General features: G+C 40.7%; 1 protein-coding gene across 1 annotated transcript in view; it reads left to right on the plus strand.

Moving 5' to 3' along the window:
- Positions 1 to 15738, plus strand: part of AOX1 (aldehyde oxidase 1) — a 70277-nt gene that overhangs the window by 18170 nt on the left and 36369 nt on the right. The window contains exons 10-19 of the mRNA XM_052657728.1: positions 296 to 388; positions 1465 to 1616; positions 1821 to 1914; positions 3578 to 3687; positions 4657 to 4841; positions 6177 to 6339; positions 8559 to 8651; positions 12527 to 12696; positions 13036 to 13165; positions 15569 to 15691. Of these exons, the coding sequence (XP_052513688.1) occupies positions 296 to 388; positions 1465 to 1616; positions 1821 to 1914; positions 3578 to 3687; positions 4657 to 4841; positions 6177 to 6339; positions 8559 to 8651; positions 12527 to 12696; positions 13036 to 13165; positions 15569 to 15691 (1313 nt within the window). The remainder of the gene's footprint in view (positions 1 to 295; positions 389 to 1464; positions 1617 to 1820; positions 1915 to 3577; positions 3688 to 4656; positions 4842 to 6176; positions 6340 to 8558; positions 8652 to 12526; positions 12697 to 13035; positions 13166 to 15568; positions 15692 to 15738) is intronic.

Genomic DNA, 15738 nt, shown 5'->3' on the forward strand with positions numbered 1-15738 from the left:
TTCTTGGAGGAGTCTCCTAGAAGTCTTCCCAAGGAGAATTCTGAATATGCCCCAAGACGACTTGGATGTGTCAGCCAAGTTTTAACACTGACAAATCCAGAAGGCTTCACAAGTTTAGTGAAATTCTGTCTGTCCTTTTTCTATGTATGTGATTTAGCAATGAACAGAGCTATAGAAAGATATGTCATTTTTATATGTTCTAAGGACATCAGTTTTAATCACAATTTCAAAAATTAAAAGGCAGTTAGGCCCCCCCATCATCCTAGTTTACTTATTTTTTTTTCCTAATCCTCAGGCCCTGACATGAAATTTAAAGGCATCTTTCACCCAGTTATAATTTCTCCTGATAGAACTGAAGAACTGAGTGTTGTAAACTATACAGATAATGGTGAGTCCTCAGGATCCCTCCTTTCTTAGTTAAAATGCATTAAACAGCTTATTTCTTTGCTCAGTAGACATGCAGAAGAGATCTTCATGATTATATTATACAGAGAGATTCCCTTGTAAGGTGATCACATTCTGGAGGAGGTTCAGGGAAGAATCCTCTATGATTAGAGGAGATACTGTCTGAATAGTTAGATTTTCACTGAAGAACTTTTATGTCTGCCATTCAGGGAACTGTAACAATTATTCAGTGAAAGGTACCATACCAAGTGCTGGATAAACAATAAAGTTGAGAGTCTTTGCTCTCCAGAAGCACAGTAGATAACCAAAGCAAGTTTATGTATTATGCAGCTTCCAAACTGGCTTTTCCATTTCAATAAAGGAAACTGATGTAATGACAATGATGAGAGGCAATGAAATGTGAGTTTGAAGTCTGGCTCTGGAGTCCAGTTCCTGACTATGTCATATATTAACTGAAAGACGTTAGTCAAGATACTTAACTGAACCTCAGTTTGTATGGGGTTATTACTATTTCAAATCTTCATTAGAATTCAAGAAGATTCTGTAAAGTATTCAGCATAGTGCTTGACACAGTGAGTATTCAAAAAATTTAGCCTCCATCACCTCCACCACTATCACCCCCACTGTCACCAACACCATCACCTCCTTCACCACCACCATTAGAACCACTGTTAACTCCTCCTTTGTGTGTATTCAGTGGGATCAGTGGTATCCAACTGTTTGCGACCTGTCAGACTGTAGCCCGCCAGGCTCCTCTATCCATGGGATTTTCTGGGCAAGAATACTGGAGTAGGTTGCCATTTCCTCTTCCAGGGGATCTTCCCAACCCAGGGATCAAACTAGTATCTCCCACACTGGCAGACGGATTCTTTACCACTGCACCACTTGGGAAGCCCACCTCCGTTACCAACCACGATTCCTGCCATCACCACCATGACCACCAGTAGCAGGGCAACATGTATCTAGCATAGGGATCCCATATCTGCAGTCTAAAATCTAATGGACATTTCCAGGTCAGCAGTGATCACATTGTGTTCTCTGCAAATGATTCCATTTCAGGGCTGACCGTAGGTGCTGCTGTCAGCCTGGCTGAGATGAAGGACATCCTGGCTAATGTGACCCGGAAACTCCCCGAGGAGAAGACACAGATGTATCATGCTCTCCTGAAACATTTGGGAACTCTGGCTGGGCCCCAGATCAGGAATATGGCTGTATGTATTTGATGACAGTAATAGCTAGTGTGTGCCCCTTGAATGACCATTCCTATCAAATCGTGACATTTTCATTCTTTGAGAACAGACAAAAAGAATAGTTTTCCAAAGCTTTGATTCTGGTAATAAGCTTGATTCTTATTTTACCACTTGTGTCTTTATAATTTCACAACTGGAGTGAAAATAACCCATTTTTTTAAAAAGTCTTTAGGGGGCCACATAGTGAGCAGGCATCCAGATTCAGATCTGAACCCCCTCCTGGCTGTGGGCAACTGTACCCTCAACCTGCTGTCAAAAGGTAAGTGACACCTCCTTCCTGGGGCTTGTTAAATCCTGTTCCTCCTCTTCTTTTGCCTCTCCGGGGTTATAGGAAGTCCAGTTTTGACAATTAGTATTCTTTTTATTATAATTCCATCTCCGTTTTCAGATGCTTGGAAAGTCAGTCAGTTGGGTCTTAATTGTACATGCACCTAACGTCTTCATCTCCTTCCTTTTGAAGGCTTCTGGTAGATATTTTCCTATGCTGGTTGCCTGACCAGTGTTGGTTAGTGCCCTGCTGTAATCTGAAGAGTGACAAGAACTCTCGGCTCATACTTGAGCTGTCATTGATGGAAGCCTGCAAGTCTTTTTCTATTGAACAGTGGTTGAGCTTCATCCTATACTTTTTTGAGTTTCGTTTTTGAAAACTAAGTCTAAGATTTTTTCATTTATTTCTTTCATTTCAATTTAGTCAACAATTATTAGAAAGATTCAATTGGTCCTCTATAAATCTGTATTTTTTAATTTAAAAATACATACTAACTTTCTCTTACCTGCATTGTTAAATGCCAACTCTTCATAGCATCTAAATCACAAAATTATCTTAATGAAGAAGATGTATATTCTGTTCTAGGTTCATCAGTCCATATTTCTCAATTCCACATAAATGCATTACTATATGATACTGGTTTTTCTCTTTCTGACTTACTTTTTACCTCACTACAGTTGACTCAAGTTTGTTCCTTTTTATGACTGAGTAATATTCCATTATATAGATGTACCACAACTTCTTTATCCATTCATCTGTCAGTGGACACATATACACTATCATGTGTAAAATAGTTAGTGGGAAGTTGCTAAATGATACAGGGAGACCAGCCTGGTGCTCTGCGATGACCTAGAGAGATAGGATTGGGGCAGGGGAGGGAGGCTCAGGAGGAAGGGGATATGTATATAATTATGACTGATTCATGTTGTTGTACGGCAGAAACCAAAACAAAATTTTCCACCAATTAAAAAATAAAGTTCTAAAAAAGATGTATATTCAGTTATCAACTTAAGTAACATCCTTTAAAAAAATCATTCATGGAGAATTAGGTTTTGTGATATAAATATAAACATCAAAAGATTCTTAGTTTTTATCCCAAAGTCCTATTTCATTATAGCTTTAAATAGTTCCTCCCTCCGATATATTGATTAAAGAACAGAAATTCTTTAGGTACTGAGAAAAGATAGAAACAATTAAGACTACATCTCACTAGTATAAAAATTCATTAAAGGCAATTTATTCACTATTGTACTGAGTAGAGTTCTTGATTATACACAATAAATGTTTGTTGAATGAATTGATTAGAATATCAAAAGAGATATTAATATCTTCTTTCTTCTCACAAATCTCAAAATGAATCGTACTGTTCAGGAAGTGATTCCTAAGGTCCTTCTCTGCCTGACCTCGGGCTACTCACCTAGATATTTTTATTTATAATCAAGAAAAAAGGCAAAATAAAAATAAAAAAGATGGGCTCTAGATGGGATGAAGCACTGCAAGACACCATTACATGGTGAAAGACTTTTTAAACAAGGGAAGAGCACTTCTTTTCCTGATCAGTTTCCTGTATTTGGTAGAATTATTTCCCAAATTTTGGGAATTTGATTGTTTAATAAAAATCAGATGTCAAGGAAAGTGTTCTTTCTTTCCACAGAAGGAAAACGGCAGATTCCTTTAAATGAGCAGTTTCTCAGAAAGTGCCCAAGTGCCGATCTTAAGCCTGAAGAAATCTTGATCTCAGTGAACATCCCCTATTCAAAGAAGGTGAGACTGTCCTTTCAATTTCTTCATTTTACCTGTGAGCATACAGCTTGTTAATCGCAACATATAAGACAGTTAAGAAAAAAAGGTGTGGAGTGTTTGTAGTGGAGAATATGAGGATCTGCAAATATTTTTCACTTGTATTAAGTACTCTCCATCATTCCTAGAATCAGGAGACCTTTAACTCTGCTTTTCTCTCCATCCTTCTCTCTCTCCCTCCCCTCGTACCTCCCCTCATTGAAACCAAGTTCTAAAGTTACCTTCCTACAAATTTAAAAAAATTTTTTGTACTGTGAGGCTTTGTCACAAGTAAGACTTGAAACTATTCCTCTACTTATACCTTGAGGTTTTGAAGAAGCTATAAATTTACAATAGAACTTAGTGGTAGGAAGAAGGGCTTTGGAGTCAGACTCGAGTGAATCCTAGTTCAGACCTAATGAATCAGTCTGAGCCTTGGATTCTCATCTGTAAATGGGGAGGATCGAGCCTGCCTTGGAAAGTATATGATTTTGCTAGCTAGGGCTGCAAAGAACCACAGCCTCAGTGGCTTAACTACACTCTCACTTCTGGAGGCCAGAAGTCTGATATCAGGGTGTTGGTGGTGTTGATTTTCTCTGAAGCTTCTCTCCTTGGCTAGTAGATAACTGTCTTCTCTCTGTATCTCCACATGGTTTTCCCTCTGTGTCTATGTCCAAATTTCCTCTTCTTATGAGGACACCACCGTGTTGGATTATCGCCCACCTCAATTATCTCATTTTTAACTTAATTGCCTCTTTAAAGACCCTAACTCCTAATACAGTCACATCCTGAGGTACTACTGGGAACTAAGACTTCAAGATGTCACTTTTGAGGGGACACAGTTCAGTTCAAGAGAGTGTGGCAAGGAGCCAGTGAGGCGATGCATTCAGACTGCCTGGTGCACAGTTGTCCCTCAGTGTGCTTCTACCAGTGCCACTTCACTTTTGCTTTCAGTGGGAGTTTGTGTCAGCCTTCCGACAAGCCCAGCGAGAACAGAATGCACTCGCAATAGTTAATTCGGGAATGAGAGTGTGTTTCGGAAAAGGAGATGGCATCATCAGAGAGTTATCCATTGCATATGGAGGCGTTGGTCCAACCACCATCCTTGCAAAGAATTCCTGCCAGAAACTCATTGGAAGGTATGGAATCATGTCCTGAGATTCCAGGGAACCAAGTGGCTCTTTCTGTGGTGACATGTAATTACAAGAAGAAAAATATCACCTTTCTGTTTAATGACTTGGAATTCCAACAAGATTTCATGATTATTTCCATGTGTCTTAGTGAATCCTGAAGTGGGCACCATACAGTGTGTGTGTGTGTGTGTGTGTGTGTGTGTGTATACCTATCTCCCAATAGTATTGATATAGAGACACAGTAAACAAAATGAGTAAATCTGGATTCTTTATTGTGAGAGAATAATTTATCATTATGAAAGATTCATTATGGGAGTTTGTTTTACAATAACTTGCTAAGTGTATTGCATACCTGGCTGTTTATTTCTGTAGGTAATAACTTGACTATAGATATAGCCATTATTTCTTAAGCCTTCACTAGGTATTGATTACCATTCAGAAGTAATAAACTAATGGTTAAAACCATGATCTTGATCAAGCCACACTGCCTGGGTTAGAATCTCGTTTCAACTCCTGTAAATTATGTGATCTCAGTAAGCTTACTTAATCTTACAGTACCACAGTTTCCTTATCTGTCAAAGGGGAATAATCATATCTCATGCCTCAGGGCAGTTGAGAGGATTAAGTGGGTGAATGCATTGTTGTTGTGCAGTAGCTCAGTTGTGTCTGACTCTAGGACCCCATGAACTGCAGCACGCCAGGCTTCCCTGTCCTTCACTCTCTACTGATATGAATACATAGATGTGAATACATGTCTCCTGGAATCAATACATGTAAGGTGTCTAAGTAAGTAAGTGTTAGCCACTCAGTCATGTCTGACTCTTTGCAACTCCACGGAGTGTATAGGCTTCTGTGTCGATTGAATTCTCCAGGCAAGGATACTGGAGTAAGTTGCCATTCCTGTCTCTAGGGGATCTTCCCAACCGAGGCATCATCGAACCCAAGTCTTCTGCATTGCAGGCAGACTCTTTACAGACTGAGCCAGCAGTAAGCCCCATAAAACAGAATTACAACAGAACCTAGCATGCAGTCAACATTCTAGTGATATAAGGGGCAGTTACTCCTGGGTTGAGGACTTAACACAAGTTGTCATTTCTTTCTCATGACCATTCCAGGAGGTGAATTCTACCATGATTTCCCTTTTACAGGTGATGAAGTGGTGTGCCCAGGTCAGACACCCTGAGAGTGGCGGGCTGTGATTTGAACTTGGATTTCCTGACTCTGGAGCTTGTACTATTTTTTTTTTTTTTCATTAAACTGTCACTCTTTGTCTTACCTTTTAGCTGAGCTTGTGGGGTAGTGAGTCCTGTTGGGCTAGGAATCCTCTTTTGAACCTCACAGGCCCTGGAATGAAGAGATGCTGGATGCAGCTTGCAGGCTGATTCTGGACGAAGTCTCCCTCCCAGGCTCAGCCCCAGGTGGGAAGGTGGAGTTCAAGAGGACCCTCATCATCAGCTTCCTGTTCAAGTTCTACCTGGAAGTGTCACAGATTTTGAAGGAGATGGTAAGTGGAACTGACCACGTGTTCACTTTCGCAGGCCTGAGGGCCTCTGAGAATGCCCAAAGCAGAAAAGGCAACAACCCCTGCCAAAAAGCTATCGAATAGAGTAGAAAAGACAACCCACGTCGGAAATTCACGGGCTTGCAGGGCATATGACAGGCCATCTGTTGATGGGGTGTATGTTTGGGGAAAAATTGCAAGTCAAGCACAGAATTGTGTGGGATCTGATTTAACACCACTCGCTTATTTTTCTGACCTGTTGTGTGTCTCGATGGTGTTCAGAGAACTTGTTACTCGTTTGAATATATTTTCCCTCAGAAAAGCATTTCTTCCACTTGCTGAGGTTTAGCTTTGTATGTTTGGCTTTCTTCTCTGGGTTCAACTTTGTTTCTCTCACTTGTAAGATGGTGATGGAAGCCTCTCCATAAAGTTTCTGAGAAATGGGTTATCATGGGAAAAGGCTTCATATGGTCCCTAATGCTTCAGAGAACCATGGTGAAGACTGCTTAATAATCATAGTAGTAATCATCTGGGCATTCTTGCACCTGGTCTCCCTTATGACAAACAGTCAAAGTTTACAAGACTGTTGACTAGGAAGGACACAACAAAAAAAATATTTATTTCGAAATAAATTTGCTATACCCAAAGGGAACTTGAGCTATGTTGATCACATTAATCCTGAACTGCAGCCACCAGACCAAACTAGATCAGAAGCCGTGAACAATCCTCATGTGGTATAGAAATTAGTATGTATGATAAAAGAAGTATGTGTGATCATAAAAAAGTATGATCACTTGAGATTAGAGACATAGAGCCCTCTCTTATCATCGCTTCTGCAGGTATCGTCTCATACATGAGAAGAACAAAAAACCAGAACAGTCATATCAAAGTGTTCAGAATAGAAGCTTGAAATCATATATAAGTGACTTATTGTCACCAGGTTATCCAAAGAGAGAAAATAAAGCCAACTCCTTCAATTAATAGCACACTAATATAATTTATTGAATGAATCAAATGATATAAATTACAACTTCCATCTTATAGTCTTTTACCTTCAATTCAATTTCTTCTATTAATATTGCTCTACTAGAGCTGGGTTCGATTCCTGGGTCGGGAAGGTCCCCTGGAGAAGGAAATGGCAGTCCACTCCAGCACTCTTGCCTGGAAAATCCCGTGGACGGAGGAGCCTGATAGGCTACACCCCATGGGGTCGCAAAGAGTCGGACATGACTGAGCGACTTCAGTTCACATTCAAAATAATAGGCTTTGTTGGCTTTAATTTTCTCTTAAAAATTTTATATTGTAAAAAATAACCATTAGGTGGTACAGATGAACTTACTTGCAATACAGAAATGGAGATACACAAACTTATGAGTACAAAGAGGGGAAGGGAAAATGGGATGAATTGGGAGATTGGGATTGACATATACACACTACTATGTATAAAATGGATAACTCATGAGAACCTACTGTATAGCATAGAGAAGTCTGCTCGGTGCTCTGTGATGACCTGTAAGGGAAGGAAAACCAAAAAAGACGAGATTTCTGTACATGTATAGATGATTCACTTTGCTATACAATAGAAACTAACACAGCATTATAAAGAAGTATACTCCAAAAACATTAATTTAAAAATAAAAAAGAACCATTGGGTGCACTGTTTAAAATCTTGTGTAAGGATCAAATGACCCAGGTTTACTCAACTCTAAAAGTGTTCCTCTTAGACCCTAGAATGCTTCCTGCTGGGAGGCTGTGGCAGAGAGGCAGCCCCAGCATCTTCCCTCCTTCCTGGTTGACCAGGGGATACAGAACGGAGTTTGATACTCATTAGCAATGGTGCACCTTTGCTCTGACCTTTTCCTGGTTTAAGTCCTCTCTTCCTTTCTAATTATTTACTTAGCTTCTACTTTCCTGTTTTATTGGTTTGTAAGTCCTCAAATCATTTAGGAAGGCATGTGAAAGAATCCTAAAAAACATAAAGATACTGGGAGACAGTGATCTCCTGTACTCACTTAGCTCTTCGTTAAATATCGTCCTATGCATGGATCTTCCAGAGAAGTGTCCTGGAGGTCAGGGAGAACCCTGCTTATACTTCCAGGATTCTGAATTAGGCAAGTACTTAAAAAAGGTTAAACTTCACAGCAGAGCTAAGAACCATGCTGTCCTCTCTCCCAAGACCATTCTGGCATATTTTAAATATCTACAATGGTTCTACTTTTCAGGACCCTGTTCACTATCCTAGCCTTGCAAGCAAGTATGAGAGTGCTTTAGAAGATCTTCGTTGCAGACATTACTGGAGTACATTAAAGTACCAGGTTAGTGACTTTTTTCTTTCTTTCTTTCTTTTTAAATTCAAAAGACCCAGGCTAAAGCTTCTTCATGTGGACATCCCACATATCTCTTCAGTGATTCTCATGACTTTTTAGCCTGAACTCCCCTTCTGGTGAAACTACTGCCTACTTAGTGTTGATTAAAACTTCAAAATCAGGAAAGTATTGTGATTAATAATTAAGCTAGCAATGGTTATTTTTTTAAATGTCTGTTTTGAACTCAAAGAGTCCAAATGTGTTTTTGTTCTGTGACTTTGTACCACTGATATGAACAAGCTGCCTGGTCTGCCACATGCCCTTGCCCTTGCTCTTGGCCTTGGCCCTGTATCAGGGCCGTGGGCTGCTTTGATTTTATTCACAGAGCCCTTGGAGGCTGATGAAAATGCAGTAATGTTTTTTGAAAGAGCTGCTGGTTTATTTTGTTTGAATGTGGTGATACTTTGTTCTTCCAGTCTCCCTTCTCCAAGTGTTCTCTCTGTGAATTAGAGTTTTAGAGCTGAATCAAGCATAAGTTCTAAGAGTTTAATTTGAGGCTCTCCTAATGAGAGCTTTTAGAACAGAATTTCTCATAACCTTCAAATGGAATTTTCAGCTACAATGTCGTAAGAGTATTGCCTGAAGTCATCCTGTTGGTCAACTGGATAAGATCACTGTGTTTTCCTTGAAATTATTAGCAAGAAACTTCACCTCAAGGGTTTTATTAAGTGAAGAACATGAAAAGTCTTTTAAAAGATTCTTTTTAAATAGATTCAGTTCATTGGATCTATTGTTGGACTTAGTTATAAAACTTTGCAGTATGTTGTAATGAACAATGAAGTTGATGTATACCTCTTCAGTTTTTAGGTTCAATATGTTCAAAAATCAAATACACCAAACTCCATTGAAAGTGTTGAAAGTGATCATTTTGAAAGTCAAAAATAGCTTCCGTTTTTCCCAGTGTAAAATACAGTTACTGCAATGTTTGGCTTATAAATACCTTAACATTGCCTTGACCATGGAATAAACTTCAACAACCACAGGAAAAACAACAAATGAATGGGCTTTCAAATCATTCAAAGAAAAGTGATAATCTTCACATAATTTGTTATTATAGATTACAAGACCAAGTTTTGGAAGTAGTGTATTTCTCACACAGATGTTTTGATTTTGTTTTTGTTTTTTTTTCTGGGTTTTCACACACGCAAATACCCACTTTGCTAGAGGAACTTCAGCACTCATGACCAGCATTTTTTTTTTTTCTCCAAATCAGAGATCACCTGTTAGAGGTGACAGTATTCTTTCCTCCATGGTGTCTTTAGCTGTATAACAAGCACAAGCAAGTAATCAAATACATACTCTTTCATTAGTAGAGTCATTACAACTGGCTTTAATGACATTACATCTTCAGCTAAATTAATCAGTTTCATATTTATATATATTTATATAATATGTTCATATTGCCTGAATATGTAAAATGTTCTCTCATTTTCCCCCTTCCTCTACATTTGTGACCTACTAGCCACCTTTAGTTAATGGTACCTAGGCCAAGTTCTAAATTATCTTTATTCATAATCTTCTGCTTTCTAGTTTATATAAAGTCAGGATGAACACACACACAAAAACTCAGCTAATACTAATTTTTTGTGCCTTGTATTGTAGTAACTACAAAATTGAACTTTACATTTAAGTGAAACAAATATGGGCTTTAAAACAATAAATGTTAATCAGTAAACGTATATTTTGCTGTAAAACAGTATATTTTATATGAAATATGAACAAGTTCAGAGTGTCCAGGGCTTCCCTGGTGGCACTAGTGGTAAAGAATCCACCCGCCAATGAAGGAGACTCAGGAAATGTGGGTTCAGTCCCTGGGTCAGGAAGATCCCCTGGAGAAGGGAATAGCAACCCACTCACAGCATTCTTGTCTGGAAAATCCCATGGACAGAAGAGCCTGGAGGGCTACCATCCCTGGGGTCACATAGAGTCAGACGTGACTGAGCACACACACACCACTCTAGGTGATAGCGAACATCTCATTTACTGCCAATGTGCAACGTGTAAGCTTTCTCAACTGCACATTCTGGGACTCAAATACGAAAGTATGTACTTTTAGAAAATTTCCCGTGTGTGCATGTGAGTTGCTTCAGTCATGTCTGCCTCTTTGGACCGTACAGACTATAGCCCACCTGACTCCTCTGTCCATGGGATTCTCCAGGCAAGCATGCTGGAATGGGTTGCCATGCCCTCCTCCAGGGGATCTTCCCAACCCAGGGATCGAACCCTCCTCTCTTCCATCTCCTGCATTGGCAGGCAGGTTGCCTACCACTAGCGCCACCTGCCTTAAATGATGCTGATTTAGAAACAGCTTCCATGGCTGCTTTTCCCCCCAGGAAAGGTCTTGACCAGTAGGTGTTCTGTTGGCAACTGTTCTCTCTTCCCTCCTGCCATGTGCTGCAATCACTGTGAGCCTCATCTCAAAGAGAGTCCCTGCCCCAACCAGGCTTGGGGTGACCCCGTGAACAGCAGTGTAGGGCAGCAGGTGGGATGGGGAAGAGAGGCCTTTAGCTCCTTTAGCTCTCTCTGGGCCTCACCTTGGCTGACCAGCCTCAGGCCCAAGTCTTCTAGAGCAAAGGCTCTGAGCATCTGGCCTCAGCCCTGGTGCCGGTTGAAAGACTGATCCAGTGAAGTGTGGATGAGATGGCTCAGCACTGCCTCGCAGGGCAGAACTCCAGGCCTCAGAGCTGCCTTCTCCTTTCAGAGAGTAGCCTTTAGATGGTGGCTGGCTTGACTGGCAATTTTTCTGGAATTTCCACCTCCCGCAGTTCCATCAGCAGCACCTGTGGCAACTTTAGCCTTGCCCCTAGTCTCTGAACTTGTTCTATTGCTGCTGTTGTTTTGCTCGGTCATGTCCGACTCTTTTCTGACCCCGTGAACTGTAGCACTCCAGGCTTCTTCTGTCCATGGGATTTCCCAGGCAAGAATACTGGAGTGAGTTGCCATTTTCTTTTCCAGGGCATCTTCCCTACCCAGGGATCGAACCTAGATCTCCTGCGATGCAGGTGGATTCTTTACCACTGAGCCACTAGGGAATGTCTCTTATTTCTTCTTTCTTCATACTTCCAATCTTCTTCTTCCAATAAGCAACCAAGAAAGCTAACAATTCTCTCATATTTGAAATACTGGAGGACATGTTATATTTCTTAATTTCATTTTGGTTAATGAAACAAACGTAAGGTATTTATGGTAGCACAAGGTATTTATAAAGTACAAGGTATTTATAAAGCCAGTGGCAAGACATTTTACTCCATGGGTCTCTAAGAAATAGTAACATTAATGAATCATTACTCAAAATGCAGCTTTCTGTGTCTTCATTCTTTATCAGGATTGTGTAAGTGATGAGTCTTACCATTGGTAAGACTTCCTCACTCAAAATAGAAAATAATAAAAGCTCTTGTAATTGAATGCACTTGATATTTTCTACAACCATGGTAATTCGGCTTTTCTGCAAATAGTACACATGACATGCCTAGCTACAAGAGTAAGATAATTTTGATAATGAAAGTTAAAGATATACATGAGCATTTGTAAAAAGGTGTAATTTTATATAATCAAGAAGAAAGATTTATATTCATTTACTTACACAATAGAATCTGTGTTAAAATATTTGCGGTCTGTATTCAAAATAGTGGGGAAAAAAAATAAGAACAACACCATGGCTACACATCCCAGTTTGCCTACTGAATTACTGAAATAAGTTTACTGTCCTGGTGTTATTAATAGTGATGTTTTCGTTTTCAGAAGTGTTCTGGCTTGAATGTAAATTACATAGAGTTGTGCATAATATGATTATAAAAATGATATGTTGGTTATCGATTAAACAGAATGCAGACCTAAAGCAGCTTTCTCAAGACCCAATTGGCCATCCCATCATGCACCTGTCTGGTATTAAGCATGCCACGGGCGAAGCCATCTACTGTGATGACATGCCTGTAGTGGACCGGGAACTGTTCTTGACTTTTGTAACAAGTTCAAGAGCTCGTGCTAAGATTGTGTAAGTGATGAAGTTTTTATCCAACAAACAATAATTACTTTTGGGGGATAAGTCACGTTAGTGAAAAGTAATTGTCTGAAGAGGATAGGCTATTTGTTGGCAATGTCCAATGTAGAAGTGAAATGGGGTCGAAGTGTAGGATTTACTACAATTTGTCCCTCCGTAGGAAAATTTCATTGTCCCAGAAATTCTTTCTCGATTGTGTGGCATAGAACTATTGTAAGGTTTTTGGGCATATCTTCCCTCTCTTGTATCTTATTCTCTGATTAAGCATATTCTCCATGGCCTGCAGGCTGTGGGGCTCCTCTGAGTAGCTCTGTTCTATGTGTTCTTGTCTAGGTCTATCGATCTGTCTGAAGCTCTCAGCCTGCCTGGGGTGGTAGACATCCTGACTGGGGAACATCTTCCAGGCATCACCACCAACTTTGGCTTTTTAACTGACACTGAGCAACTTCTGGCAACAGATGAGGTACTGCATTTTTGCTTTCTGTTTTAAAGGTAACTTCCTCAGGGACTTCCCTAGTGGTCTGGTGATTAAAGCTCCACGTCTCCATTGTAGGGCGTGTGAATTCAGCCCCTTACCGGGAACCTAAGATTCCACTTGCCTCTCAGTGTGGCCAAAAAAAAAAAAAGTAACTTCCTCAGTTATTGGCACTTCATATATTCTTAAAGGTAGCATTGAATTTGGCACATCATAAAGGATTCCAATATTCTTTGAATGCTTATTATAAATCACTGTATTTTAATAGTGAATTAGTTCAAGAACATTCATATTCCACATAAGTAAAGAAGTTGGCTAGTTATATAAAAGACACTTGAGTGTTTTATATTTTCTTCTAATGGTGGTAAGATCATGTGCTGCTTTCATACTTAGGAAAGGATAAATGAGAGGAGAATAACGAGAAATTTTATTTGTTGTTCTTTTCCCTGAGAATCCGTGGTATGGTTCCAGTCTCAGTGTGTCCAACGTCCAAGTTCAAGTGATATCCCCACTATGAAGCCTTTCCTATCCTTTAACCCAGGAGTTCTCTCCCTGTCTGAACTCACCCTGATTCATTCATTCATACACTGTGTATTCAACAGGCATCTTTTAAGTGAGCACCTGCTGCAGGTGAGCAAGACCCGTGTGGTCCTTGTTCTCACAGAGCTTAAGGAGAAGGCAAAGGGAACCTGTATTTACGCTTTCTACCCTGTACTGAGCTTATTTATTTCAATGTCTTATCTATTTCTGCTACCTGGTGAAATGTCTGGAGTGAGAGCCCATGTCTGATTCATCTGTAGATTTCACGCTGCTTCCTACAAAGCCGGGTAAATAAGCAGAGGAACACTGATAGCACTATTGCCACCTGAAAGTTTCAAATGATAAAAAAACATTGGCTACTGTATCTGAAGCCATGAGGAAATGCAGCCAGGGCACTGTCCAGAAGGTTTTCTGCTTAACTTCCATTCAGTGTTCACCCAAAAGAGCTTCATCATTTGAAAGAGTCTCTGCCGCTGGCTCTCACTAGGATGCTTAGTTGATAAAAATGAAAGTTTGGTGACTGAGTGTCTGAAGTCAAGGTCAACTCTCCCAAGGCAGGGCTGTGTGGTCCTGGAAAAAGACGATGAGAACTATGGCTTTTGCATAAATGTTAACTAGACAAGCAAAGCCATCTTGGGCCACATGATAGCACAACTCCCTGAGGTGTGGACACATTGACCCTGAGCATCTCAGGGGCGTGCCTGTGTACCAGATCATGCGGCAAACCCCATGTGTGTGGAGAGCAGAGAGCAGAGCCATTGTGAATGATTGTCTCTGTTAGTTTCATTCCTAGTTTAACATTTGTCCTTTTCATGCTATATCTTTAAAAAATCATTTCATTGCAGAAATTTTAAACACACACAAAGATAGAGAAGGAGAGTACAATGAATCCCCATAAACCCATCATCCAGCTTCAACAATGATTAACATCTGCAATTCTTGTTTCATTCATCTACCCACTGACCCCACCCACCTACACCCAACAAATACACGCGCGTGTGTGTGTGTGTGTGTGTGTGTGTGCACCTGGATTTAACTCTTTTTTACTACCATTTTTATCTGGTGATAAAACTACTATATGCTTACTGTAGAAAAGTCCTAATAATCTAATGTCAATCTGAAAAATGAGTGATTATGTTTTGATTTGGATCACAATCAAAGGTATAAAAGAGAATCCAATGGTCCCATGACTTCTTCCAGTCCTGACTATTTCACTTTTATAGAGCCTTGGTTTCGTGCTTCCCCATCCACTTTCTGCCCTGGTCCCTGGGTGAACTCCTTAGGCCATCTGCCTACCCCACCTGCAGGTGAAATGGTGACTGCTCCCAACTCACTCTTGGCCCCTACAATCATGTCTCTCCCTGAAAAAGCCTGCGCTCCCCAGTTCAGGGCAGAGACCACTGTCCCCTCCCTCCTTCCTCTCTGAGTGAGATGGTCTTGACTTTCTGGTCCTTCTTGTCATGAAGGCAGAAGTCTCCCCTCAGAATGGCCCTGTTCGCAGTGTGGCAGCCCCAGGTCAAGCCATGGGACTGACTCTCCTAGGCCAGATGGCCCTCAAGCATCCTCAAAGCCTGAGTCTGCTCTACGTGAGGCGGCATCACACCAGTCCCTCTTCAGCTGCCGCTGCCAATGATGGAGCAAAAAGTCCTCCCTCTCCTGGTGCAGACTTCCCAGAGGTCAGCAGGCCAACTCTGACAAATGGACTTCTCTACAGAAGCCTTCCTTAACCACGGCACTGCGCTGAAGTCCACTGTGTGTCTAGCTCTGTGCTGGCAGGAGGAGGAAGATGAACAGAAGGAAAGGACCTGCTGCCTGCCCTCCTTGGAACTAGAAGTCTCTTCTGTATTCCAGGTGTCTTGTGTGGGTCAGCTTATCTGCGCCGTGATAGCCAATTCTGAGGTCCAGGCAAAGCGAGCTGCTCAGCGAGTGAAGATTGTCTACCGAGATTTGGAGCCGCTGATCCTAACCATTGAGGTAATGAGTTCAAGGGTGGGGCCAGAAGAACATATTTAAGTGGTGTA

The sequence above is a fragment of the Budorcas taxicolor genome, chromosome 2, assembly GCF_023091745.1.
Source record: "Budorcas taxicolor isolate Tak-1 chromosome 2, Takin1.1, whole genome shotgun sequence".
In the NCBI taxonomy this organism is placed as follows: domain Eukaryota; kingdom Metazoa; phylum Chordata; class Mammalia; order Artiodactyla; family Bovidae; genus Budorcas; species Budorcas taxicolor.